Consider the following 26634-nt stretch of genomic DNA (forward strand, 5'->3'; position numbering starts at 1 on the left):
ATTTGCATAAAGGCAAATTACCATGGGTACCCATAGATTCAACTCATCCAGAACTGAGACACTTAACCTTTTTTGAAATTACTACAAATTTTAGCACAGGTACTCCATAAACACACTTTTAAGCAGCACTTTTGTACCTACTTCTGTATAATGCAAGATATGCATGATATTAGTCAAAAGCTGAAAGGCTCATGATTTACTATATAGTTCATTTGGCTAGGCCACAGCAGAGTCAACGGTCTTTCAAGCCCTGGTGACAGTGGGCACTACCATATATCTTATTCAGATGGGTTGCACTAACCTAACCTTGTGGTAGGTTCCCATCAGAAACTCAGCTTCTTGACTGCCCCTTGGCTAAGATCAAGTGTAGTGGTTGGGAGGAAGCCTGGTTTACAGCTTGAATTAATGCTGGGAGCACTGGAGCGATAGTGGTGGAAGACCAGGATGGAGGACAAGGAGGAGTTTTCAGAGCCTGGAACAGCATCAGTGGTGGTCCTGGAAAGGAGATTGACAGCTATGGAAGGAAAAACAAACCAGGAGATGAGAAGTGAATCAGAAAGAGGAAGTGAAGATTGAGAGTCTAATGGAGGACGGATGAAGCTGAGGAAGAAGGGACAAAAGAAGGTAGGAAAGAAAGGTGTGGTGGGATCGGCAGGTTTGGAGGAGGCTTTATTGAAGAAAGCAGTAAGGGAAGACTCCAGTTTTCAGGAAGAACGGGAGAAGAGGAGAGGAGGTCAGTAGGGAGAAATGAGGCATGTAACAGTGACTGAAGGAAAGAAGATGACTAATGGGAGGAATAAGCTAGACCCACAAAGAGAAAGATGGGAGGAAGTGAGCGACGGAACACCAGGCAATCTATACCTAATAAGAGCAGTAGTAACAGGGGAAGGAGATCTGAGAAGTCAGATGATAAATAGATATGAATTTATAGGAAAAAAAATTGTTTGAAGTTTTGGATGTTAAATAAATTTGAATAGCCTTGTTGCTTTTCCTAACTGGAAGTCTTGGGAAATTTTGTGTCGGAGCTGAAGTTATAGAGATTTTTGGAAGACATATGCAGTAGAAAGCGAGAGAGAACTTATGGGTATAAGTTTTATTGCGGGAGAGAAGACAAGAGAAAATACAATAATTATTCAAACACACATGCTTGAGATGGGGGAGATAGAAAAATGGTTGGAAAATTATATACAAAAATTTATGTATTTTGAGAAGATATATGATAAATATGGTATATGGACAGGATCTGGGAGAGCTCAGATGGTAATGAGGGTGGATGAGAGAAGTCTGGGTGGGATAATGCACATACCATAAGCAATCAAAGTAGGGCCACATCAAGGGTTTACAATGTATTTCAGACAGCATAAACTCTGCAGCAAGTGTGGACAAGAAGGACGCCTGTCTGCATACTGCCAGTATACAATATGCTACAGACGTGAAGGGGAAGGGCACCGGGTGGCAGAGTGCCAAGAAGTACTGAAATTTATTATTTGTGGAGAAAAGGGACACTTACAGCGGCAATGCCTGTGGTCCTTCTCAAAGAAAGCTAGATCTACAAAAGAGCAGCAGAGACAGGAAAGGGAAAGTAGAGATGTTGAGTGAGGATGCATGACAGTGGAGGAGATGCCACAAGAAGAAAGAGCCGGTGAGGAAGAGAGTGAAATTTCAGTAGCTGAAGTGAAGCAGCTGGCAACAGAGGAGGGAAAAGAAGGAAAGATAAGTGGAACAAGTGACTTTGAGACAGAGGAGAGAGAAAGGAAAGAAGAGAGAATGATACAGGAAGAAGTAGTGAGGATAGAGCAGGAGGAAGAAGGAGAATGAAATTGGGAAAAGAAAGAAATCATATGCTATGAAGCTTCAAAAGAAGAAGGTAGACAAAGAGACAGAGGGAGAGGGAGGTTGATGAAAAGCTCATTGGAGCTAATTGGTCTGGGACTAATAGAGGGGGGAAAGAGGAGGGAGGGAAGTGGAACGTTGGGGGAGAGGGAAAAGAGGAACTTTCTTGAATGTCAAAAAAATAAAACAACTGCCAAAGATTATGGGGATGTGAAGAGTGGGAGGATTAGAGCTGACTATGTCAAGCAGCAGCATAGAAGACTTATAAAAGTGGTAGAAATGTGTAATTAAATGGACAAGCATAGCTTTGTGTATTGCATCCATAAATGTCAGAAGTGTGTTATCAAGGAAGAGGTGGGTTAAGATTATGCCGCTGTTGAGTGAGGATAAAGTGAACTCATGTTTGTAGAAGTATGGAATCTCATGGGAGAGGGATTACAAGTGTTTTGTAAAGAGATAGGGATGGGGAGCATCATGGAGGGCAGGATTAGATGTAAACAAAGTGGATGGAGTTGCAATTTTGTTCAGGAGTGAGGAATTGGAAGTGCAACAAGTGCAAGTGATTGTGCAAGGGAGACTGCACTGGATGGTAGTGGAGTTTGAAAATAAGGTGTTAGAGATTTTTAATATATATGCGGAAAGAGAACGATTGCCCTTTATAAGAAATTAGAGGTATATCTAGGCAGAGGTAGGCAGCAAATTCTGATGGAGGATTTCAATTGCATTATTGAGAAGGGGGATAAGAAGGAGGATGGATGGGAGAGAAAGCTATACAGCTCATCAAAAGTACTGATTAATATAATAAAAGAAGGAGATTTAAAGGATGTATGGCCTAGTGAGAATGTGACTACAAGGATAGAACCGAGTGGGAGACAAGTTTCAAGGACTGATTTTTTATTATGTCAAATGGTCTAAGGATTGGAAAGAAGATCTTAGACATGCTCTTCAGTGATCATCAGATGTTGAGAATGGAAGTGAGTTTAGAGGAAAGTGAAGGTAGGGGGAAAGGGATGTAGAAGCTGAATGTTCAATTATTACAAGATGAGAAGACCTGTCAAGAACTGTGGAACTATATAAAGGAAGGGAGACTCTGAAGAGATACTACAAAAGCATTGGGAGTGGTGGACTTTGATCAGGAGAAGAACAAGAGAATTTTTCAAAAATATTGGAAGAGAAGTGAAGAAAAAGCTGGAAGAGCTAGAAGGACTGCAGGCAAAGAAGCAGGAATTAATAAAGGAGGTGGTAAGAGGAGTATGAGTGAAAGAAGAACTGGAAGGCAAAAAGTGACTGACTGAAGAACAGTTCAAAAGGAAAATCGTTGAAAACAATCTTTCTGACTAGAGCACATTGGGTGAAGAAGGGGGAAGATGGTGTAAGTATTTTTCGGTGAAACTGAGGAAAAGAAGGAAGGAACTGAAAGCAGTGAGAACTGAAGAATGAATCTGAATAGAGGAGAATGCAAAAGTGTTGGATGTGGCAGTGGAGTTTTATAGAGCTGTAAAAAATAAAGAGGAGTAGATGGAGGAAAAATTAATATGTTCCTTGAGTGGATAAAGGAAGGAATAGAAGATGGGAAGACAAAAATTGGAGAAGTTAAGTATGAGAGATATAGAGGATTGCTTAAAAGCTTGCAAGAGAGGGAAGGTGCTGGAAAAAGACAGACTTCTGGTGGAATTCTATGAAAAAGTTTGCCAATGGCTAAGGACAGATATAATAGAGACATACAGGGAAATAATGGCGAGTGGGGAGGATTTTGCAGGTGTGATAATTTTGATATTCAAGAAGAGAAAGGAAGATGTGTTCGGCAACTGAAGGCTAATAACCCTTTTAAACACAGATTACAAATTGATGGCAAAAGTACTGGCCAAAAGAATGTGTGACCATATAAGCAGATATGATACAAGAACAAATGTGTTCCGTTCCTGAGAGGATATCCCAGACCCTATGGTTAATGAGAGATCTCACACTGGATGTGCAAGAGAGGAAAAGGAACATAGGAATAATGAATTTAGGCCTGGAAAAAGCTTATGATAGTACTGAACATGATTTCATGCTTGAAGTATTCCAGGGGATGGGGTTTCCAGCAAAGATGACTGGATGGGTTAAAGTGCTATACAGTAAAGCAGGGAGTCAAGTACTGGTAAATGATTAGATTACTTAAACAAAGCATTATTCATACTAACAAGGGTGAGACGTGGATGCCCACTATCTCCCTATCTTTCTGTGTGCACAATGGAGTCATTGGCACTGAGACTTTGTGATAAGCTGATAATAAGTGATGTGAAGATACTAGGAGGAAGAGACGTTAAATGTACATTGGATGAAGTGAACATAGTGGCTTAGGACAATGTATCAAATGAGAGGTGTGGTGCCCTCGTTTGGTGCTATACCTCCCCACTCCCTGGGTCAGGCCCCAGACTCATCTGCCACAACTTGATGAATCCATAATTGAAAGGAGGGGTTCAGTGGTGTTCCTACCCTAGCCTGGAGATGGTAATACTCACAAGGTTGAAGCAGCTGGTTCTGGGGCTCCGCCACCCCTACACCCCAGTCCACTTGCCAACCATGAGGGCTGTCATGTCACCAGTCCAACTACTGACTCCATCCTCTTATGGCCTCTTGTTGGGCCTTGGCTCCGTCAGCCACAGTATGCACTGCAGGTTTGTAGTTGCAGCCTGCCACTAGCCCCTAATCCTTGGTCCTGCTTTGGCCCTGTGCTGGGCTTGGACCTGCTGTGCCCTCCACAGGCTCAAAGATGGCTGTGCCCTTCTAGGTCAGGCAGTGTCAAGCCCCACACCCCTTACTGGAGAGCTTGGTATTGGGGAGTCCTACCTAGCTCCCTTATAACACTCCTGCTCACCCCTGGTGGGACAGCATCACAGAGTGGGGGGGTAGAAAGCTGCGCTGCTGGGTCACACCCCAGGTAGCTTGGTACCTTGCCTCCTGCCTTCCCCTCTGCACCCAGCTTCTGCCGGGGTTTTTAAATCTCCTGCAGGTACAGTCGCAGCTGACATCATCAGCCAGCTGCCGACCAGTCTGATTGACAGCCGCTTGAAAAGCCAGCATAACGCCAACTCATGCGGCTTCAGCCCTGACTCTGTCCTCCTCCCAGGTACATTCCTTGTGGTGCCAGGGTCCCTGGATCTCCCTTTGGGAGCATCGGGGTCTGTTCCCAACGCTTCCCAACCCTGAGAGTGACCCCAGCCACCACAAGAGGACATTGAAGCATACTGAGGACTATGGCAAAGTGTCAGGGGTGAAATTAAATAAGATGAAAAGTACATTGATGAGTGTGGGGAATTGGGATAATTTGCAAAAGTTTAGGCTATGGTGGTAGAAGGTGTAATTAAGATCTTGGGAATCCGTATGTGCACCAAAGAGAAAGGAACAAAGTCATGGGAGAATTTAAGAGATAAGGGTAAGGCAGACCTTGGGACTGTGGCATGGTAGAATGTTATCTTTCAAGGATAAAATGGCTGCCATGAAAACAGTACTCTTGACTATCATCCTTTACATGTAATCACCATCATGGCAACAGATAAGGAGGGTACAGAGGCAGATATGCATTTTTGTGGGGCAGTGGGGAGTAAAAGAGAAAGGGTAGCCAAAGCTATATAAAGCCAGCGACTTAGGAGGCTGGGGAATACCAGATTTGGAAGTTTTGTGCATACTTACTTTATAAGCATGCTCTGTAAAGAGACAATGGAGGGTGTGGGAAAGGCTGCATGTTTCTGCTGGTACCTGGCAGGAAGCAGATTAAGAAGATGGGACATATATGGGGAAACTGGAAAAAGCCATGAGTATGGCAGCCACTGGCCCACTGTTCAAAGATGGCAAATGTGTGGAAAGAAGTGACAGATTGAAAGAACATATAAATATCATATAGAAGATGATATGAAATATTCTTCCTGTGAGGGGCTTTCAGCATAAATGGGTTTTGGTAAGTTCAGCAGCATGCTGGAGAGGAATGTGGGACTGAAGAATCTGTACTGCATGTATTTTGGGACTGCCCTTTTGTGCAAGTGTTATGGGAGCGGGTATGTTGATTTTTGAGAGTGATCAATATGAACTGTGATTTAACATATGAAACGGTTATGTATGGGTTAATGCCCAAAGGACTGGAGAGAGAGAGAGAGACTGAGAATCATACTACTTTGTGTGACAGCAGTGATATGCAAGGTGAGAAATCTACTGTTGGTCAAGTGACTGGCTTTCACCATAAGAAATTGTTTGGAGTTGGCAGTATATTAATTGAAATACTATGTGGATCAAAATGTAGACAAGAGAGGAAAGGAGAAGGCAGAGAAGAGATAGAGGAAAGAAGAACGGCAGTGTTTCTTCTAAAAGGACAAAGGGATAAAGTGAAAGTTATTACTCTGTCCTGGGCTGGGGAATTTTGGGAGAGGTTAGTGTTAATAATAGAAAGAGGCATAATAAGAACAAGGTATTGTTGTAGGTAGAGATTGTCACGTTTTGTCTTAATGTAGTTTTAGTTGTTTTGTAATAAAAAAAAAAGAGGTTCCCATCAGTATTTTTGCCCAATATGGGTCATGGTGTTTTATGGCCATGCTCAGTGTTGACTGCATTTAATCAGCTTCATGTTTGGTTTCCATTGCTGAGCACATACTGCTTTTTGCAAAAGTTTAATGATAGACAATGTATTTAATGAGGTTCCTTGTATGCAAATGAAAGAGGAAAGGCTTTTCCCCCATGCTGATTGAGGGGGAAAAGCCCTGTTTATATGCCTGAGGATCCTTAAGAACTTCACAGACATTATACCTTAAACCACCTGTTTGATGTAGGTAACTAAAAGCGTACATTTCATTTTCTCAAAACACAACAATTCCAAACAAGGGTGGGGAAGGGGAACCAAAAAAGTCCCCATCACACCCATGGAGAGCTTAAGCAGAAATCCAAACAGAAAAATTGTCAAAATAAAATTCTTATTCACTTAAAGAAACACTGACATGTAGCAGGTAGCTGTATTCAATCCAAACTTTGAAAACAGTGCAAATAAAAATACCATATCTTCCTTGTCTTGGCTTATCAATGACACAAGATATACATATAATTCTTAGAGAAATAAAAAGCAATGTAAGTCAATGACCAGAAGACTCTAATGGGACATAGGAGGCCTGGATTTTATTCCAAACTGTTCCACTGATCCTCCATGATTTGGGCAAGTCATTATACTTCTTTTTCCTTGTTTCCCCTCCAAACCTTTGTATATCTCATCTATTTAGACTATAGCTATTTCAAGGAAGGGGCTCCTATTTATTTTTTGATGTATAATGCCGATTACCTTACTATGTAGTACCTTTAATAAAATTAAAGTTAGTCCTTTTCTTTTTTATGGGTCTACACACATGCCAGGAATACTAATAATGCACCAATTCATTAAGTAAATACTTTAATGTTAAGTAAATCATGTTTAGGATTAGATACAAGAAATTGTATTAGGTGTTATAGGAGTATGTGACATAGAAAGCCCTCGAAGAATACACAAGTTGAGAAAGTTAGAACTGTCTTATTGGCATGTCAGCAAGCATATCAAGTAATTTGGGATTTATGGAATACATTCACCTGGCTGGGCAGTCATTGTTTTCCGAGAACAATTCTATCTCAGTTGTTCTACAGCACCTAAAGTAGAGGACAGCTTAATAGCAAGTTATAAATGAAGTTTAGCTCTCTAATCACTGTTAAAATGAATACAGACCTAGTTTTAAAAGGGAAAACAAGCCAAGGACAGAAAATATTTACAGAACAGCAACCGGAATAACAAAGATGAGAGAGAGAAAGGACACAATAGGGTAATAAAAAGCTTCTATTTTAAAACATATGAACTTTGTATACAATCAGTGTTTGACAGCTCAGAAAGTCTATGAAACAGGAGGCTGGGTAACATGAATATAATTTCAAGGGCTTAAAAGCACCTTGTTACTTGCTTCCATTAGAGGAAGGAACTAAAGAAATTTACCAGATGAAAAACTCAAAACAGTGGAGGCATGGATGAGTAGGAGAAACAGCAGCAGCATCTTATTTCCTACAAAAGGAAATCCTGAATTCCACATTTAATCACTTGATTTCCTTTTTTTTTTCTCTCAGCTACATCCAGCCTCTCCGTCCAAGCTACCTTCAAACATACATGTACAAGACAGACTGGAAAGGTAAGCAGCACACAGAATGCTATAATACTTTCTTCATCCCATCCATATGATGTCTAATATTGCTGAGCATAATAGTTGTCCATTCAGTGCAATGTGTTTTCTGTTTCTTCTTAAAATATATTAAGAAGCAACTTGAAATCTCTTCCTAGATGTAGATGGATTCCTTTGAAAGGATTTGGAGTAACGATGTGTGCCTGAAACCAGAAAATAGGCTTTGAAAGTTACACCAGAACAATATTTGGATTAAAGGCAGGGCAGTGACACTTTATAGACTAAGTAGTTCAGAAAGGCATGAGCTTCCATAAGGTTGTCAGATGCTAACCTCAGATAGCACCTGATGGAATTAGCTGTTACTTAATGAAAACTCTTGACTCTGAACTAGCTAGCTGATAAGGTTCCACTCTACCCTGCCTCCTGCCTGACATCCAGGGAGTTAATACCAGCTAATTACTTCTCAATATTTGTGTTCTTTTTACAGGCTGGCTTTAGAAAAAGGCACAACTGACATGAACTTCACTGCTCTCCAGCTGGACAAAAAATGTCGGGAACAACATAAACCTCTCTACATGGCCTTTTTTGACCTCACAAAAGCCTACAACTCTAGCAACCAAAAAGCACTGCAGAGAATCCTTTTGAAGTAGGGATGCCCACTGAAATTCGTCACCATACTTTGTCAGCTCCATAAAGGCACATGCGTGGTGGTTCTCAGTAACCTATCACAGACCTCTCTGAGGTTAAGATGAGAGTTAAGCAAGGCTGCATCATTGCTCCAACAGTCTTCTCCATATTCCTTACTGAGATGCCACATCTGACCATCAACAAGCTCCCAATCAGAGTGGAGCTAAACTATCAAATGGGTGATAACCTGTTTAATCTCAGCTGACTGAGTCAAAACCAAGACCTCCCCAAATTCAATCACTGAGCTCCAGTATGCTGATGATGCTGCCATAGTGTATGTGCACTCAGAAACAGAGCTTCAGGCAATCAACAACATCTTTACCAAGTGTGGCAGAGCACCTTTGGTGCCTGCTACTTTAAAGGGCCAGCACAGGCAGAAGGGCAACTGGCAGGTGTAGGCCTGCCCTGATAAGGCAGTCACATGACCACAGGAGGATCCAGGGATAGGAGGAAGGGGGTGAGCAGCCTCCATTTTAACCCAACCTCTCAGGTCTGAGCCAGCAGTTTAATGCAAGCAGCCGGGGAAGAACATTGCCTGGCTGAGCTGCTGCTCATGAAACATCTTGCAGGTAAGGGCAAGAGCTATGAGGATGGCTGGAGGCTCCTGGTCCTGGGGAATGACCGAAAACTACACCCTGCTAGGGTAGGATGGTGTGGTGGGGCTGCCTGTGGCGGGGTTGTCCCCAGGAAATGCCACACCAGATTCCTCCCTAGTAAAAGGCGAGTATGAGGCGCCTCATAACCCCAGCCCCCACAACTTGGTGGGTAACCCAGAGTAGGGCCGGGCATGACTTTGGACACCTGAATCCATGGGGTATAAGACCCCAAGGGCCCAGTGAGGGGGCAGAAGAGTGGCCCCTGCAAGATGGCAAAGTGTTGGCCCCCAGTGAGGGGGACGCAGTTAGAGAACAGACCACATAGAGTAGGGCCACAAGGGCAGCCTGAAGGGCTGCGCTGGGGGCATGCAGAGTAGGGCTGCAAGGGTGAACCTGAAGGTCTGCATATAGGCCAGCCGCACAAGTAGTTCAGGGAGTGAGCCCCAGTGAGAGGGTGCAAGTTGTTGCCCCAGTGAGAGGGCAGAGGAGCTAGACTCCAGTAAGTTCTCAGATGTGGTGAGACCAAGTTTTGGGTGAGGCCAAAGACCCCAGTAAGCCCTCAAATGTTTTGAGGCTGAGTGTGGGTCAGAGAGGAAGAACTTTGGATGCCATCTGCGAGGCATGGGACACAGTATAGGGAAAGTCGGAGCTATGTGTAATGCCCTAGGCATTGGGGCATTAAATGGGCCTCCCACATTTTACATCAAGCTTATTACAAGTCTTGGCAGGCAAGACAGGGCAGACTGCCCTAGACAGGTGGGTGGGCCAACCATGAAACCCAGCCCTGAACTGGCCCCCTGTCACACCAAGGCATACAAGAAAATGGTACTGATGCTTAATATTTACAAGACTAAGGCCCTCCATCAACAAGCTCTTAATAAGTAGTCCCCAGCTCCAGTTATTCAGATTCATGGTGAGACTCTGAAGAACACTGAGTATTTCCTGTACCTCAGAAGCCATCTCTCACAGAAGGCTGACATCAACAAAGAAATTCAACATCACTTCAAATGTGCAAGTGCAGCCTTTAGATGCCTGAAAAAAGGAGGGGTTCAAAGACTGAACACCTCAGGGTAGGCTGATGATCTAGGCAGACCTAGACAGATTAGTTAATGAGTGGACTAGAACCAGATGCCGTTCAACACTGAGAAGTGTAAAGTGCTCCATCTAGGGAGGAATAATCTGCAACAAACTTACAGGTTCAATGGTGCTACGCTAGCTAGCACCACACCCGAAAGGGACCTGGGGGTCATAATTGACCATAAAATGAATATGAGCCACCAGAGTGATGCTACAGTTAGCAGAGCAAACAATATGCTGGCATGCATCAACCGATGCATCTCAAGCAAAACTAAGAAAGTTGTTCTCCTGCTCTACTCAGCACTGGTGAGGCCGCAGCTGGAGTACTGAATCGTTCTGGGTGCCACACTTCAAGGATATGGGAAACCTTGAGAGAGTCCAGAGAAGAGCCGCTCGTGTGATTACAGGCCTGAAGAGCAAGCCATATGAGGATAGACTAACAGATATGGGACTGTTCAGCCTAAAAAAGAGAAAATTTTGGGTGGATTTGGTGGCAGCTTACAAATGTATCGGGGAGAGCATCAGGGGCTAGGCAAATAACTATTCACCAAAGTGCCATGGGGAAAACGAGGAGCAACGGTCATAAACTCCTAGAAGGAGGATTCAGACTGCATATAAGAAAAAACTTCTTTACGGTTTGTGTGACCAGACCCTGGAATAGACTCCCAGCAGGGGTGGTGCAGGCACCTAACCTGGAGATCTTCAAAAGGAGACTGGATGCACACCTTGCTGGAGTTATTTGACCCCAACAGTCTTTCCTGCCTAGAGCAGGGGGGCTGGACCTGATATCTCACAAGGTCCCTTCCAGCCCTAAACTTCTGTGAACCTGTGAATTGTGACATCAGATCTGAAAACAAGTTCATGGTATATCAAGCAGTCGTGGTCCCTATCTTATTGTATGAAGCTGAGGCATGGACAACATACAGGAGCCAACTGGAGCCACTGGAGAAGTAACATCAGTGCTTGCTGCAGAAGATCCTTGGAATCCAGTGGGAAGACAGACGCATCAATGTTAGAGCCCTCTTGCAAGCAAACACCACAAGCATCGAGGCAATGATCGTGCAGCATCAACCTTGCTGGGCTGGATGTCTGACTCCAGATTCCTGAAGCAAATGAAACTTATTCTCCCAGTCCAGTTAAGGTGTACATTCAAGAGGAGGGCAGGAAAAGTGCTTCAAGGATGTCCTCACAGCCAACTTGAACAAATGCAACATCAGTTTCTGGGAGACTATCACCCAGGACTGCCCCAAATGGAGGAAGAATCTGCTGAAAGGATCTCAGTACTTTGAAACTTTAGGACAAAAACAGGAGGTGGAAAAGCGGGAGCAGAAGAAATAACCCTGTGGACGAAATCAAGAACCTAGGCCATCCACCCCACACAGAAACATGTGCCCTGAGCTGCAACAGTCTGTCGATCCCAGATAGGCCTCGTCAGACATCTTCAAATCCACAGATAAGACAATCATGGAAGACAATCATCCTTGACTGTGAGGGATTGATTGCTGCTGCTGCTGCTGATAAGCTGCCTTTAGAAAGAACACTTGTTAGCCTGATTGTATTCTAACATCACCTATTTTCTCAATGAGTTTTTACAGCTTATTTGTTTCATTACATAATGCTTTCACCAAAGAATTATTCAAAACTCAGGAAAACCTACAATTCTTAGAAATGAAACTGGTCATGGAATGTGTGAAATAACAGACTTTCACTGACTTAATGAAGTAAGATAAAAAATATTATTTCATTATTCTAAAAACTAGATAGCCAATAAGATAATTTATTGTGATACTGAAACTAAATTAGTCAATCAGTGTCTGCTTTCTTTGCTGATACTGTATGAGTATGACCATAGTTACAAGTCAAGAGTGATATTTTTTATTTAAAAGATGTTTTATGTTAATGTCTAAAACAACACTGTCTATATTTAAATGATGTTAAGGAAAGATTAAAACATTAAAGATATTAATTATTAAAAAGGGATAATTGTATATATTGTGTTTAGCCAGTTTATAATGCAATACACATCTATTACATGAGTTCTGTATATTTTAAAAACCAAATCACTGTTGATATGGCAACCACAGAAGAAAATATGTCATGTTTTCTTTTGGACAAAAAGCCCTCTTGAGTCTAGGATGGAGTTGCATTACCTTTCTAGTTATGCTTATACCATTTATTATGATGATGATGATGATGTTGCTGAAGAGCTACAGTCATGAACCAGGATAATACTGTGTTGGGCATTGTACAAAAACAGAACAAACATATGTTAATTCAAATACAACACCAAATGGCCTTGTGTATCCTGGATACTGTGTGCATTCCTGCCCTAATTAAAAATACAAACTCCTTAAAAAAACAGCAAGCAAATTTTCTTCCCTCTCCACATAGTAACAACCAGATGAGTTTTGCAATATACCAGCAGGTTGACAAAACTGGGGCCATCCTCTGACCAATGGAAGGGAAAATAGGATGTATTCCCAATGCAAGAGAGTTACAATATCCTACTGGGTTCACTCCTTCTTTCATACTGAGGTGGTTCCTATTCAACTGCATTATTTGTTATTTTTGCTAGCATTTGGGTCTTAGTGAATCTGAGTTTTCTTACCTGTTAAAAAAACATGGCCTGTCCACGTGTGATTAGTAAAATCCATAGAAGTCAATGACCTTTTCTGAGCTGTGTCTGACTGAAAAAAAGGGGAAAAATATTTTTTTTCCCTGTGGTTCTCTCATACACTAAGGGCTTGATTATGGCTTTGTGTTACATCACAACAGAGAAGGTAGTGTGGAACAGCACTGCTCCAGAGGTAGCTCTAGAGATTGTACCGCAAGTCACCCCTCTCATGTATGGAAAGGTATCAAGCAGATTGTACATTAGGATGGATCTCTTTCCACTACATGAACCCCACTATTCAGACCACTGCAGATGGAAGTGCAGAAACATGACCCTAGCTCCTTCCCAATCCCTTTTTTGACATTTTGCTCTCTGAAGAAAATATGATTCCCTGCGCTCCTGGGATCATAAGGCACACAAAAATTGCTAGGGCATGAGATCGTTTTGCAGTCATGAAGCAGGTGGGAGGGGAGGCTTCCTGAATAAAGTTTTCCCTTGTCTCTCACAGTCTGGTCTAGTCTCCTGAATTACCCAAAAACCCACCCTGAATGTGTGAGTGGTATTGGGTCTTGAAAATTGATCAACAATGACAGTTCGTTCTCTAAGTGGTCGTCGCTCTGTGCTGTCAGGTACTGCACTTGATACTCTGCTATGAGCATATCGACCTCTATGCTGAAAAAGAAACAAAATTAACAATGAAAAAAACATAAATATTAGCTTGGCTAAAATACAATCCCTTTGAGCTTCACTTAATTTAAAATAAAAGAGCTAATTTTCTATTAACATGAAAGAACTGATTTTTTAGAGGACTTCTTGAGATCTTCAACCAGACATCAATTACATTAAATTAGATTCTTATGTTTTACAGTGAGGGCAGAGAGGTGCATAACTATGACTATACAAATGGGAAAGACTAAGAAAGATAACTGGTAAAATCGTGTACATATTTCACGTTCACATGATTTGAGAAAGTTATACTAGACCCTATTGCCTATATTGTAAAAAAGGCCCAGGAGGTCCTATTCTACAGGATGAAAATATATGATAAACCTGTACTATTCTGTATATGTTTATATGTCTGACCGATACAATCCGATTATCAATGCATTTCTATGAACAGATCCTTATCTATGCTACTGATGTTAAGATCCCACACACCCATATGCCTCTGTCATATACTCCTCCCTAAACAACAATCCACAGAAGCCCTCTACTCTGTGGGACTACTAGGGCCAGGTCCAGGGTGGGAAGAGGTACAACTTGCATTATTCAGTATAGTGCTCATTGGTGACGTATACAGTAGTAAACACACCCTTTGCGCAAAGGGGAGTGACCTTTTTGAGGGACAAACCAGCTCCTAAAGGTAAAAATTGAGTGGGAATCCCAAATTGAAAACTGTGAACTTTCTATCTCCTATATATTATTCCTATGTAGGGAAGGATGGTGCTTTCAGGCCATTATACAAGAGCACAAAAATACCACATTTAAAGGAAATATTGAAATCCAAGACACAAACAGATATCCAACAGGGTACTCATTTATCTGTTCCTTAGAATTTCAAGCACGTTATTTAGTTTTAGAACAAAATACTTAAAATAATCTACATTTTGGCCCTAATGTACCTTCTACTATTCCTTCTTACATAAGTATATTCTCTAATTTATATTAAAACCTTGTATTACCATAAAACGTGATTGGATGCAAATCTCCCCAAAGCAATATTTCAAAAAGCAATGCAAAGCAGTCTTTTCAAATTTCTATTGATCGTTAACATGAAAAGGAACATATCTTACAAAGCTTTGTCGTGATCCAGGCACTGACAGATACTGTTCAACTGTCTCTGAATTTATTGGTGGCAACTTGTTCCGAGTTGTATGTACATGGGGAGAGGACAAGCGATCAAAGCCAGTACACCTGTAGAAGATCCATTGATATATTTTTTTTAGGAATATTCATAAGAGATTTTTTTTTTTTTACCTACATCAGAAAAAAAATCCTAATACATTTAAGCTACTTTAAATGTAGAAAATTGCTATTTATCATAGAATAATGCTTTATGCATATTACATTTTTCCAATGAAGTCTGGATCTTCGTTAGATCTCAGTTCTCAAATCTGTTGCCATATTCATTAAAACCTGACCCATTGTTATGCATTCAGCTCGGTGAAACAGAGAGTGAAACAAAAAACTCACAGTTTAGTTCCTCTAAGGATTTCATCACTGTATACGTTTGGAGTCTTTGAGCATAGTGGGTCTGAGGTGAGAGATGGTAGCCTGCGATGTGCTGGCATTTTCCTAGAGGATGCCAACAGTACTCGGGATGATGAGAGAACATTGTTATCAGTTATTCGCCCCACCCGATTTCGCACTGAGTTGGGAATACTGGAGCCAATGTTATGCAGTTTGTCATCTTGTTCATTCCTAGATGGGAGGGGAAGAAAAATAGAAAGGCCTCTTATTAGAATATTATTCCTGTTTTTACAAAATAAAATCCAATTTTAAATTTATCAATTATCAACAAAAAAAATGTCTGCATTTTTATGTTCACAAAGTGTCTTTTACATGGCCTTAACAACAATATGTATCATAAAAAATCTGCATGCTATCTTCCCATTAAACACTTACTGGATCTTGTCTGCTATGGCTGAATGCCTCTGCTGGAGTGGCTTAGCTTGAATTGTCATAACACCATTCAAATCACTGTAGAAATTGCTGGAGAACCGATGAACCTAAAAAAAGCAATAACATTTACCCTTTCAGTCTCTTTAGCTTTTGCGAAGGGGGCCTAAAATCACAATTAGGAGAAAAGACTCATAGGATACCACTACATATTATCATCAAAATTTTTTTCTCCAAACTAAGGTGCAAATGACAGGAGTCAAAATTCCTCATATAAAGCTTTAAAATTAGGTTAACAATAAATATTACAGAAAGAAATCATTAATACAAAATAATCACTGCAAATATATATATAATATCTACCCCTATACATTTTTATTATAGCCAGACCTGGAAGCAACACATATTGGTTATAGTGGCTTTTCTCCTTCCATTCCATTATATAAAGTCCTGTTTTAAAGTTATTTAAAAACTTTATGCTCATCTGACCATCCATTGAAATTTTCAATAGCAGATGCTTCCTCCTTTTTCTTTTTTTACTTCTTTCTCTTTCTATTTTTTTATGTCAACTACAATGATTCATCCAATAAGGGTAGGGGGAAATATTTTGCTAACAACAAAAAATATTTCAAATGTTTCGATGTGAAACTCTCACCATTCTTTGAAGTAGGAGCTAAATTTAATATGGGCTCCATCCTTGAGTCAGAGAGGAGAATTTACTCATCTCCAGTAATATCTATCTAAATTTAACCAAGTTATAAGCTTCTATAATGAAGCTTATAACAGTCACAGGTGTTCAGTCAAAACTTGTTAATGGCTGGCAATACATTGACCAAAGATTCCATTTGCCTGGGCATACTCTGACCCAGGGATGAAGGAGCTGAGCACTACTTTATTTTGTAATTTACTTTTCATGTCTGGAAAGGAAAAAAAAATGTTACCTGTTTTACATCACCTAACGCAGTATGTTCTCAATCCTAAAAGAGTCTCTAAATTATTGTATTGTCCAAAAAACCCCACTGGCCACATCCACACAGGCATGAATGTTTGTTTCCCCAGGCATAACTAGCAGTGGATAGTGCCACTGCTCTATTAGCACTGCACTATTAGCAGTGGCACTCCACCTTGTGCCACTGCTAATTGTTCCCGGGGAATGCCTGTGCCATGCATGCTCTGGTGCACTGCAGGTCACCCCAGGTGGGGTAGGGGAGGCTGGGGCCAGCACTGGGCTGGCCCCAGCAGCCTTAACTGGGATCTTGGGGACCTCCTGTGGCTGCAGCAGTGGTGATCCTGCCACTCAGAACCTGGCCAGCAGCCAGAGCATGGCTCCGGCCAGCCAGGCTCTGGTTTTGAGTGGCGCATGCTGTCCCTGTGCGCGTTGCTCCGATTATTTTTTTTTTGCAACCCAGGGATATCCAGGAATCAACCTGCACCCCCCACACTGTTCCTTTGCAGCACAGAGAGCAGCTAAATATGCAGTATGTGGTGCCGCAGACATGTCTGTGGCACCACATACCACACAGCCACACTTGCCTGGACATGGCCACTATGTTCTTTTAAGTGAAAAAAGGTAAATACCTCAAAGGTACATAATCAATACAAAGGGAAGCATTTCTAGTCTGAACTAGAAAAGGCAAAGGCCAAATGAAAACAATAGGAATCTGTTTTATGGAACCATATTTTACCTGAGATGGAACATAATGTGAAGCAAAAGTTGTGCTTCGTGCCTCAGAGCCCCTTGATGGGGGTACACTCACTGTATCTGTTGTAATATGCAATACTGGTAGATCTGGCAATTTAGTTGTAGTAGCTTTCAACTTTTCCACCTGTTTATCATTTGCTGCAGCAGAATGAAATATACAAGTAAACAGGAAATAATGGAGCTACAATGGTTGGTATTGGCTAACAAATATCAGTGATTTAGATCTGCTATGTTATATTGCAAATACATATTATATAATATGTAAACACTATTAAATGTTCATAATTAATATTCTTATAGCCCGAATTGTTTTAATTTTGAGGAGATGCATGACATTTAAAAACATACCTGCTGTCAAAATAAGAAAACATGTTTCTGAAAAAAATTCCAAATGACTATTTCCCGGATAAATAATAAATCGAGTTTAACCATAGACATAACAGAAACGTAGTTTTAAAAAGATTGCTAAAAACTTCATAAATATTATTAAATATTCCTATATATGTCTGTTAGAAATGAAAAAAAAATATGAACAACAGGAACTAAAGATTTATGTAATGTATCCATAAATTATTGTGTTATTTCTCTCTCAGCCTTAAATTTCTTTAGTCTTTATCCAAAGCCTTTGCTTAACAGCTCCTTTTCCCCACATTGATGACCCTGAACAAAAAGACTGATAGCAAACCTAGATCTCTTTGATTTATAGGATGTGAATAAACCTTTTACTGGAGATGTGAACAGCTCATTTAGTTCAATAGTAGTACCCTCACCATTAAGTTCTACTATTATAGAATTCTGCAAGTATTTCACTACTCCTACTTCGTTTCACAACTATATTGGAAGTCAATTACTAGTTTCAGTTTATTGGTCATGATTTTCTATTTGTTTGTGCTATTAATATACAATTAAAGACGAGATGAAGTTACCATCAGTTTCAAAAGGGAACCCCTGTACCTGCCAGAGGACAGAATTTCCCTGTTAATTTGCCCTTTACCTGCTGCTTTTCTGTGCAATACTTTACTAAACCACCAGGAAGAATCAGATTTATGGAGGCAAACTGATGTTCCATCCTACATTAATCTCATAACCCATACACGTTCAGTGGGACTCTATTCCTCTCTAGTAGTTAAATCACATATAGGTTTATAAAGCATCTCAGCTGTTTTATTTCTGGTTAACTAACCTTTATCTTTTACTACAAACAGTAGAGATTAATGCTTTTAGACACACAGAACGCAGAGTCAAGCCACGCTGCAGGTGACCTACCAGGAGCATTACGTTACACCATGGGCACGACTCTACATGCAATTAATGCAAAACAATAAACTCCAGAGCAATCAACTCTGGAGTTCATTGTCATCTGAATGTATGTCCAGGACCACAGATAGCATGTTGAGCTATGACAAGACCCAGAGAGTTCAGCCTGCCAGCCTAGGGCTGCTCTCCCCGGTTCAACATGCTGAAGAGGGGCTGGCTGGGGTACAAGGGTGTGTCAATGTAGGGCTAACCTGCAGGCAGCCCCTACACTGAAGCACCCTCATGCTGCAGCCAATCCATCCAGTGTCTACACATATGCCACTGCGGAAATTTTTTACTCCACAGCAGCATAATACTTGTAAATACTTACAAATAAATTAGTTTATTCCAGCCTAGTTAATTTGCCCTTTACCTGCTGCTTTTCTGTGCAATACTTTACTAAACCACCAGGAAGAATCAGATTTATGGAGGCAAACTGATGTTCCATCCTACATTAATCTCATAACCCATACACGTTCAGTGGGACTCTATTCCTCTCTAGTAGTTAAATCACATATAGGTTTATAAAGCATCTCAGCTGTTTTATTTCTGGTTAACTAACCTTTATCTTTTACTACAAACAGTAGAGATTAATGCTTTTAGACACACAGAACGCAGAGTCAAGCCACGCTGCAGGTGACCTACCAGGAGCATTACGTTACACCATGGGCACGACTCTACATGCAATTAATGCAAAACAATAAACTCCAGAGCAATCAACTCTGGAGTTCATTGTCATCTGAATGTATGTCCAGGACCACAGATAGCATGTTGAGCTATGACAAGACCCAGAGAGTTCAGCCTGCCAGCCTAGGGCTGCTCTCCCCGGTTCAACATGCTGAAGAGGGGCTGGCTGGGGTACAAGGGTGTGTCAATGTAGGGCTAACCTGCAGGCAGCCCCTACACTGAAGCACCCTCATGCTGCAGCCAATCCATCCAGTGTCTACACATATGCCACTGCGGAAATTTTTTACTCCACAGCAGCATAATACTTGTAAATACTTACAAATAAATTAGTTTATTCCAGCCTAACAGGGGCACATGTGTAGATGCTGAGATATTTACTGCTCAGCTAATTAGTCTAATGCATAGTAAACATCTCATGTAGATGTGCCCCTTGATTACTCATCTCCTCTGGCCTTCTTGTACTGATCTTTTCATTTAAGCTCTTCTTATAGGCCTAGTCTCAATCCAACAGAAGTCAATATCTTTCCACAGGGAAGCTTTAGCTCAGGCCCAGTGAGTTTTTATGAAGTTCCACATGCAAGTACATACAGTTCCATCCAGGCTGATCATAAATCCCAGTTTTGGTGGGAACTTTTAAGAATCTTCACTTCAGTTTGGTTAAATTGAATGCTTTTGTCCACTTCCAGTAGGAATGCCCTTCCAATGGGAATTCCGTTGTGGTGGCACACTCCAGCTACAGTGCACAATGGGGAGTTTGCTGATCTTCAGCATCCACAGTGCTCTGCACCCCTGCTTATCCCTCTCCCCACTTTCCAGTGCACTCAGCTGAGACTACAGCTTGGAAAAAGCTAAGCATGCTAAAGAGCTGAGGGGCTCAAGTGGGGGAGAGTTCCCTTTTGAGACTCAGGAAACACGGCTGCTCTAGCTCTATCCCAATATAATCATAAATGATTTTGTAAGCCAAATGTAATTAAATAAGAAATTAGCGTTCTAGGTAAAATACTATAAATGCCATCTCCAAAAATTTCAAATACCTGTGATAACAGATTCCCAATTTTTTCTAATCAGCTCCTCCAGTATTTCAATTATATTGTTCCAGACATGATCAAACACTTCAGCAGCCACAGCATCTTGGATACAAGCATTGGGAGAAACAGGAGGAATGCCATGTTTATTCTTCTTTTGAGCAAGCTGGGCTTTCTTTTGTTCCAAATTCTCATCATCACTAACAATTGAAGCAAATTTGCCTTTATTACTGAATTCTACCAATTTCTGCTAACATTCACAGTATATCAAAGCACACTTCCTCATAGAAGAAGGAAGGGGTCAAATACATTTATATTAGAAAATATGTCAGATTTTATAACAGAAATGCGCAGAGTACTGCAGAAGAAAACAGAGCTGAATTGGTTTGGTTTTGCCTTGTTTCCTTTGTTTGGCTGAACAACACTTCCCTTCTGGTATCAGTGGCATGCAAAATCAAACTGCAGCATTATAGCAAATAGATTTTGCAACTCTTGACAGATACCACATATAGAGATATGGATTATGATAGAAATAAAGCAAAGTTGATGAAAATGATCTTTTGGAGCTAGAATCTTGCATTTCCTTAATTAGCCACAACTTACAGTATACTATATCCCTCTAGCTTTGATGGGAGAATACCACACAGAGCAGATCCTTTGTACCATACCCTACTTATCCAGACATATTTGCCATGACCTCTGGGCCTTCACCTAACCAGGTGGAGCAGATTTTGGAACAATTCGCAGCCTCACAGGATCATGGGACTCTGTAAACTCATGTGCATCTCTCCCCTTTCACTCTCATAGACTCAGTTTCTTACTTTCCTCTCCAGTTTCAGGAACAGGACCCTAGTTACATATAATACACTTTACATGTAAAAAAGGCTTGTATTGTATTGTATTTTAAGAAAGTGAAAAAAATTTGGGATTAGAAAGACTCTCTCGTCTTCATTCATAAAGACTCAGCCTTGGCTAAACTTTGGGTGTCGCAGTACAAAGAGACCCTTATAGTGTTTATCCAGTATCTGAAACCTAATTCTCTCACACCCTGGGTGAGTAGGCTAGCCCCTAAACTACCAGACAAAAGCAAGAAAAAAATGGCATCACTGTAACACCACTCATAATCTGCAAGAAAGCTGTAACTGCCTGAGCACCTTACATAGAGGTTGATCTTACAGGCACCTACTAGATCAAACCCTTTAGGAGAGATGGGCATAGAAACCCCTAGTTTATTCATGTTGACAAGTCTTAAGCAATTTAACAATAATTTTTCAGTATACACTTAAAAATACACAGCTGCTATTTACAGCTCTTTGTTGTCAAATGCAAGATACTCTTCTATTTTTCCATCGACATCATATATTTCTTCTTCCAGGAAGGAATACACAGATGAGTCAGAAACAGTAATCCTCGGGAACCCACAGTCTAATGATTTGTGGGCTGGGGAGGTTGTGGGAACCAGCTTAGAGCCTGAAATGCACAGCCTGAAACAAAAGAATCAGAATTATATGTACATGGAAACAAGCACATGATAAACCCAGAGGTGCTGGATTATGATCAAATATGTTAAGGCTATTAAATGGGCCTATACATTTGCGAAAAGGTAAGAAAGATTAAAGTGAATTCATTTGGACTAAGTAATTTTATTTTCAGCAAACCAAGGCAATATAAATGAAATAATATCTTACATGACTTTTAAAAGCCTGGGGCACACGTTACGCAAGAATATTGTTTCATATATGGCAAAGCTCCTCGCTTAGTTGGCTACCTAAGAGGCATTGTTCAGATGTTTCTAATTGATGAGTGTTTGCTGCCTCTAGTTTCCTTTTATTCTTAATATTAAGACTATCTATACATGTCATGTTACTCAAAATGCATAAAGATATATTCTGTATGGAATGTAACATACTCTTTCATATTTTTAGTGATTTCACAGAGGCCAGGTAAAGATCTGGTGTAGGCAGAGATAGCAGTTCGGCTCTGAAAATGCTGAAAGCCTTCATCCTTAGGCAACAGGAGCTGCTTTCCTAAAATCCTGCAAAAAAGTAACACATAAATCAGATTGAAAAGAAAACAAATATGGACACCTACAGCACAATCAAACATCAGACTGAATAATTTACTAGCTCCCATACTATTTTCTAGAAATAAAGGGACAGATATTCTCCTAATATAAATTGGTGTAATTTTACTTAAATTGTTAGAGTTGTTTATATCACCTGAGGTTCTAGTTCACAATCTTTAAAAATATTCAAATATTACCAGGAAAGAAAAGAGTAAGACACAAAACTGTGCTATAAAAATTAATTTATATAAAGAATATGAAACTCTTTCATATCAATAATCAAATTACATATACAGAGATCATTTAAAATAGAGAACACAATCACTTTCACAACCACTTTAAAGTTACTTGGGCAATTTCTGTAATGAAACATGATATCAGTACCAAGAAAATTTCTGGTTCAAAAATGTACACGAGGGTGGCTAATATACATGTTACTGAAACTAGGATTAGGAAAAATATGTCAAGTTAAAGCATAGACTGCAAAGGGATTTTTTTCTTTCTTTCAATGTAACAAAATCACTGTTAAAACAAAGAACTTTCGATCTTTATTTATCTGAAGAATGGTCACTTCCTGTTACTTTTTGTTAAATATTTGCAAAGGCACTTCAGGGAATTTGCAGGTCACACTATAGGGCATCTACACATTCAGTCAAAAGACCTGCAGCTTTCCACCCCTTCACCTCACTCAAATCACCAGGAATTCTGTATATTCTATAGCCAAGTTTCACTGGAATAGTGAACCAAATGAATTCCGTCTCTCTAAATAATTAAATTCCAGTCTTAGGTTTTAGATCCCTGGCATTCTGATGCATGCTACAAATCACTAGCATATTATTTATACCTTTCACTGACTCAATACAACAGTTTATTCTCCCTCTTCACAGAATGTCACTCATACCTTTTCATTTCAGTAATCTTTTAAACACGATTTATTATGTTATATACTTTTTCTGGTATAAGTCTCTCCCTTTCCCCGGTCAAATTTCTATGAATTTTAACTTCTTCCTTCCACACAGTGCAGTATTTTTTCTTTTATATCCTTGTATCCTCAGCCACATTTTCCTCTTTTGGAAAAAAAATTCTGTATAGGATCGGGGGGAGGAGTCTGATAATTCTGTAATGTGAGTTTGCAGGAATATTCTATTCATAGCACAGGGAAAAGGCTCCAGGGAGAAGAGATGGGTAGAATGGAGATGGAGGGGGGCACTTCATGCACTTCAGTAAAGCCTGGGACTCAAACTCTGCATATGCTACACCCCAAAATGATAGAAAAGATCTTCCTTCCTGAGTGTGATGCTCAGCGCACATCAATATGCTCTTTTCTTTCAGGCATCCTTTCTCAGCCTCTTACAGCATGGCTCCTTCAGAAGTCTTCAGAAGCTGTGTGCTTTTCCTTATTTACCAGGATGAACAGTGCAGAGACCAAGTTCATGTTGGCTTAGTCATTAATTTTTACAGATTTCCAAGCGGATAGCTATCAGTTCCTAAGAGCACAAGTCATGCAGGGCAACTACTTCCAGGCTAAGTACAGACAGTCAAAAAGCCCAAGGCTGAATTGATTCAGTCTTTGCAGGTTAGTCTAAGCTGCGAAGATTGAACCAATAAGCAAATGAAGAGACATTCACTTTTGATTCAGGAAATGCAGCTGCATGCCTGCAGTGGCTCAAGCCAGAAGCCAGGGGGTGCTTGAGCACAGCTCTCTGGCACATTACTAGCTTGGGCTGTATGTTCACTTCCTCTTCCTGCTGCCCCTGAGGTCTCTGGAATTTGCGGTCCAGACTAACAGCAGCAAGACTCTACTGGGTTGCTCATCACTTCCTCTTTCTGCTTCCAGGTACTTCTGGGATTTGTACTCCACACTCACAGTCAGCACTGAGTAAGCAGGGCAGGGCAGAGCAGCTTCATACTCAGGGAAAGGGAAGTTTAACCCTTGCTCCCTGGCTCCAAACCCTAGCAGGGGTTTGCCTGGGTGGGCCAGTGAGCCAGCCAGTGAGGCCAGTGAGCCAGCCTTCACTGCTCCAGTGAGAGAGCAGAGGGGTGAGGACAGCCCTGCTCTCTGGAGCAGACAGCACAGCTCAGCCTAGAGGTGCAGAGCATCCTGGGATGCTGAGGGACTCTGATTTAACTTGAATCAGGAAGGGGTCTGGGACAGAAGTTTCATAAACCAGCTTGATCTAAAACAATTAAGTCTGATACTACATTCACTGAAGTTTATCTTAAGCCAGTTTCAGCCATTTTGAACTTCTATTCTGCTACAGGTTTAAACCAGTTTCTGATCATTTAAACCAGTTTATGTGTAACTTTTGTCCCTAGCCCCAGTATCTACCCCCTGCCCTGAGAAACCCCTGCAGCCCACAGATCTTTAGCCATGATGTATTTAAACTCTAAGTTTCAGAGTCCTAGAGATGTGTGGGGAATATAAAGAAAATCTATAACAGGAAGGAATATTGTAGCTATTTTTATTTTCATATATGTTCATACTTGCTCAAACTTCACAAAATGGCTGATCTCTTTCACCTTGTTTATAATCTTTAAACGGTACAATTTGTCTTAGATCATGTACCAGTAAGCAGGTTCTATCACATGGAACTAATTAATAGGTTTCATTTGCCCATCAATATCTTTATCAGATTAAACAAGAAATCATAAATTAGTTAATAGTGAAACAATGAAAACATATTTAACTAAGAAATAAACTACACTTCAATGCAAATAAAAACTCAGCCTTCATTTTCACATGTCCTGTGACTTTTTATAGAATATGAAGAAAATAATTTTATAAACTATTGAAAAGTCACTTCAAATTGATGCAACAGCCAAGGATATTTTTCTCCACAAAGAGTGCTTGTCTTCTAGGGATAGCAACCATACCATGCTAAGCAGCAGTGTCTTTCAAACACTGTGCTGCTCCATGCATGCTACCTCTCAGATTGGAAGTCCAGACAAGGCTAGGTAGACCTAGGCATAGTTAAGGCATGCCAATTTTGGTAGCCAATGGCACACAAGGGGCTGATGGGACCAGAATCACATCCAGACACCTTTGACTCCCTGGATTCAATAACCACATGCTCATCTGGGTCAACCCATGGCCAGCTCTTGCAAAAGTCCAGAGCAGAGTTTGAACTCACAACTCTGAGTCCCTAGCAAGATCCTTAGTAAAGTGTTATGAAACCTCTTCAACCAAGATTGAAATATATTTTCTTCTTCCCTGTATAAATTCACACAAAAGACTATTTTCATAAACTGATTATATTTCCTGTAGCGACTGCTAAGTTGTGCATAATGAATAGGTGCATGCACTTTAAGAAATACCACATATTAGAAAACCAAAGCAAATAAATTAATTAGATAAATAAAATTATGATTGGTTAAAACTCACAAAAGTAAGAAATGTCCTTACCTTAGATGAAGTGATCTATTGATCCAGTCTCTACATTCTTCCTGCAGGCTCTGGGTTTGAGAAGTCACTTTTCCTTCAAATAACATTTCATCCACATCCCAGAATAGTTGTTGCACTCTTTGTGTATTAGCTTTATCAAATTCCTACAGTTGGTACAATTAACTGTTTTTAGCAAATACATCTAGATGCATTTAAACAAACATTCAATTTTAAAAAGTAAAATGTTTGTACATTCATCACTGGAGGGAGAACTGAATTAAGCAATGACCTAGGTACTAATGTGGAATTCTTTATTGCTATAGCCACTACACTGCACTGGAAAAGATTAGCTCTTTTACCACAATATATGAACATATGTGAACATATTTAAAAACAATTTTGGGCAGAGATAAGAGTTAAATCTTTCTTCAGAAAATTTGCTAAGATTTACCCCTGATAAAAAGTGCGACCTACATCATCCCTCCATGAGTAAATGGAGCTTCTTTCAGTAGTCAAACCAGTTGTATAACTTTGTATTCCAGACCAAGAATTATTCAAATCTGTTGGTGTTGTTTGACCACTAGATGGGAGTGATGAAACTGTTTCACTGTCAAAAAAAAAAATAAGAATAATAAAACGCACTTACACCCACACATACCAAGGAGAATATTATATATACACATATCAGTATCATGAACATATTCTTCTGTGTGACACATGACTTTCAGGATATGCTACAAAATCTACTAATCAAAACTGGGCTGATGAGAAGTACTAAGGTCATGAGCTTTTAGGTAGAGTAGAACTGTGCCCGCCTCCGCTCGATCAGGCGCTCTCGGGCTGCTCTAGCCCGAGTGGCCGTTCTCCCTGGCCACGGGCTCATGAAAGGGCCC

At 40.5% G+C, this 26634-nt stretch overlaps 1 protein-coding gene across 6 annotated transcripts in view; it reads right to left on the reverse strand.

The window, feature by feature from the left end:
- Positions 1-308: 308 nt before the first annotated feature.
- The window catches only part of FAM149A (family with sequence similarity 149 member A), a 40011-nt gene continuing 13685 nt past the window's right edge, over positions 309-26634 (reverse strand). The window contains exons 3-15 of one of the 6 annotated variants that reach the window (XM_025207752.1): positions 26216-26348; positions 25763-25905; positions 22204-22329; positions 21602-21778; positions 20304-20494; positions 17270-17424; positions 15591-15694; positions 15159-15386; positions 14759-14879; positions 13509-13637; positions 12960-13038; positions 12502-12582; positions 7162-8194 (exon numbers count right to left, since the gene is read on the reverse strand). In XM_025207752.1, coding sequence (XP_025063537.1) covers positions 12506-12582; positions 12960-13038; positions 13509-13637; positions 14759-14879; positions 15159-15386; positions 15591-15694; positions 17270-17424; positions 20304-20494; positions 21602-21778; positions 22204-22329; positions 25763-25848 — 1473 coding nt within the window. In that variant the 5' untranslated portion in view covers positions 25849-25905; positions 26216-26348 and the 3' untranslated portion in view covers positions 7162-8194; positions 12502-12505. Of the gene's footprint in view, positions 515-7161; positions 8195-12501; positions 12583-12959; positions 13039-13508; positions 13638-14758; positions 14880-15158; positions 15387-15590; positions 15695-17269; positions 17425-20303; positions 20495-21601; positions 21779-22203; positions 22330-25762; positions 25906-26215; positions 26349-26634 lie in introns of those variants that run through there. The other 5 variants (XM_025207745.1, XM_006015879.3, XM_006015878.3 and 2 more) reach the window with 5 other exon arrangements.

The sequence above is a fragment of the Alligator sinensis genome, unplaced genomic scaffold (genome assembly GCF_000455745.1).
Source record: "Alligator sinensis unplaced genomic scaffold, ASM45574v1 scaffold528_1, whole genome shotgun sequence".
NCBI lineage: Eukaryota > Metazoa > Chordata > Crocodylia > Alligatoridae > Alligator > Alligator sinensis.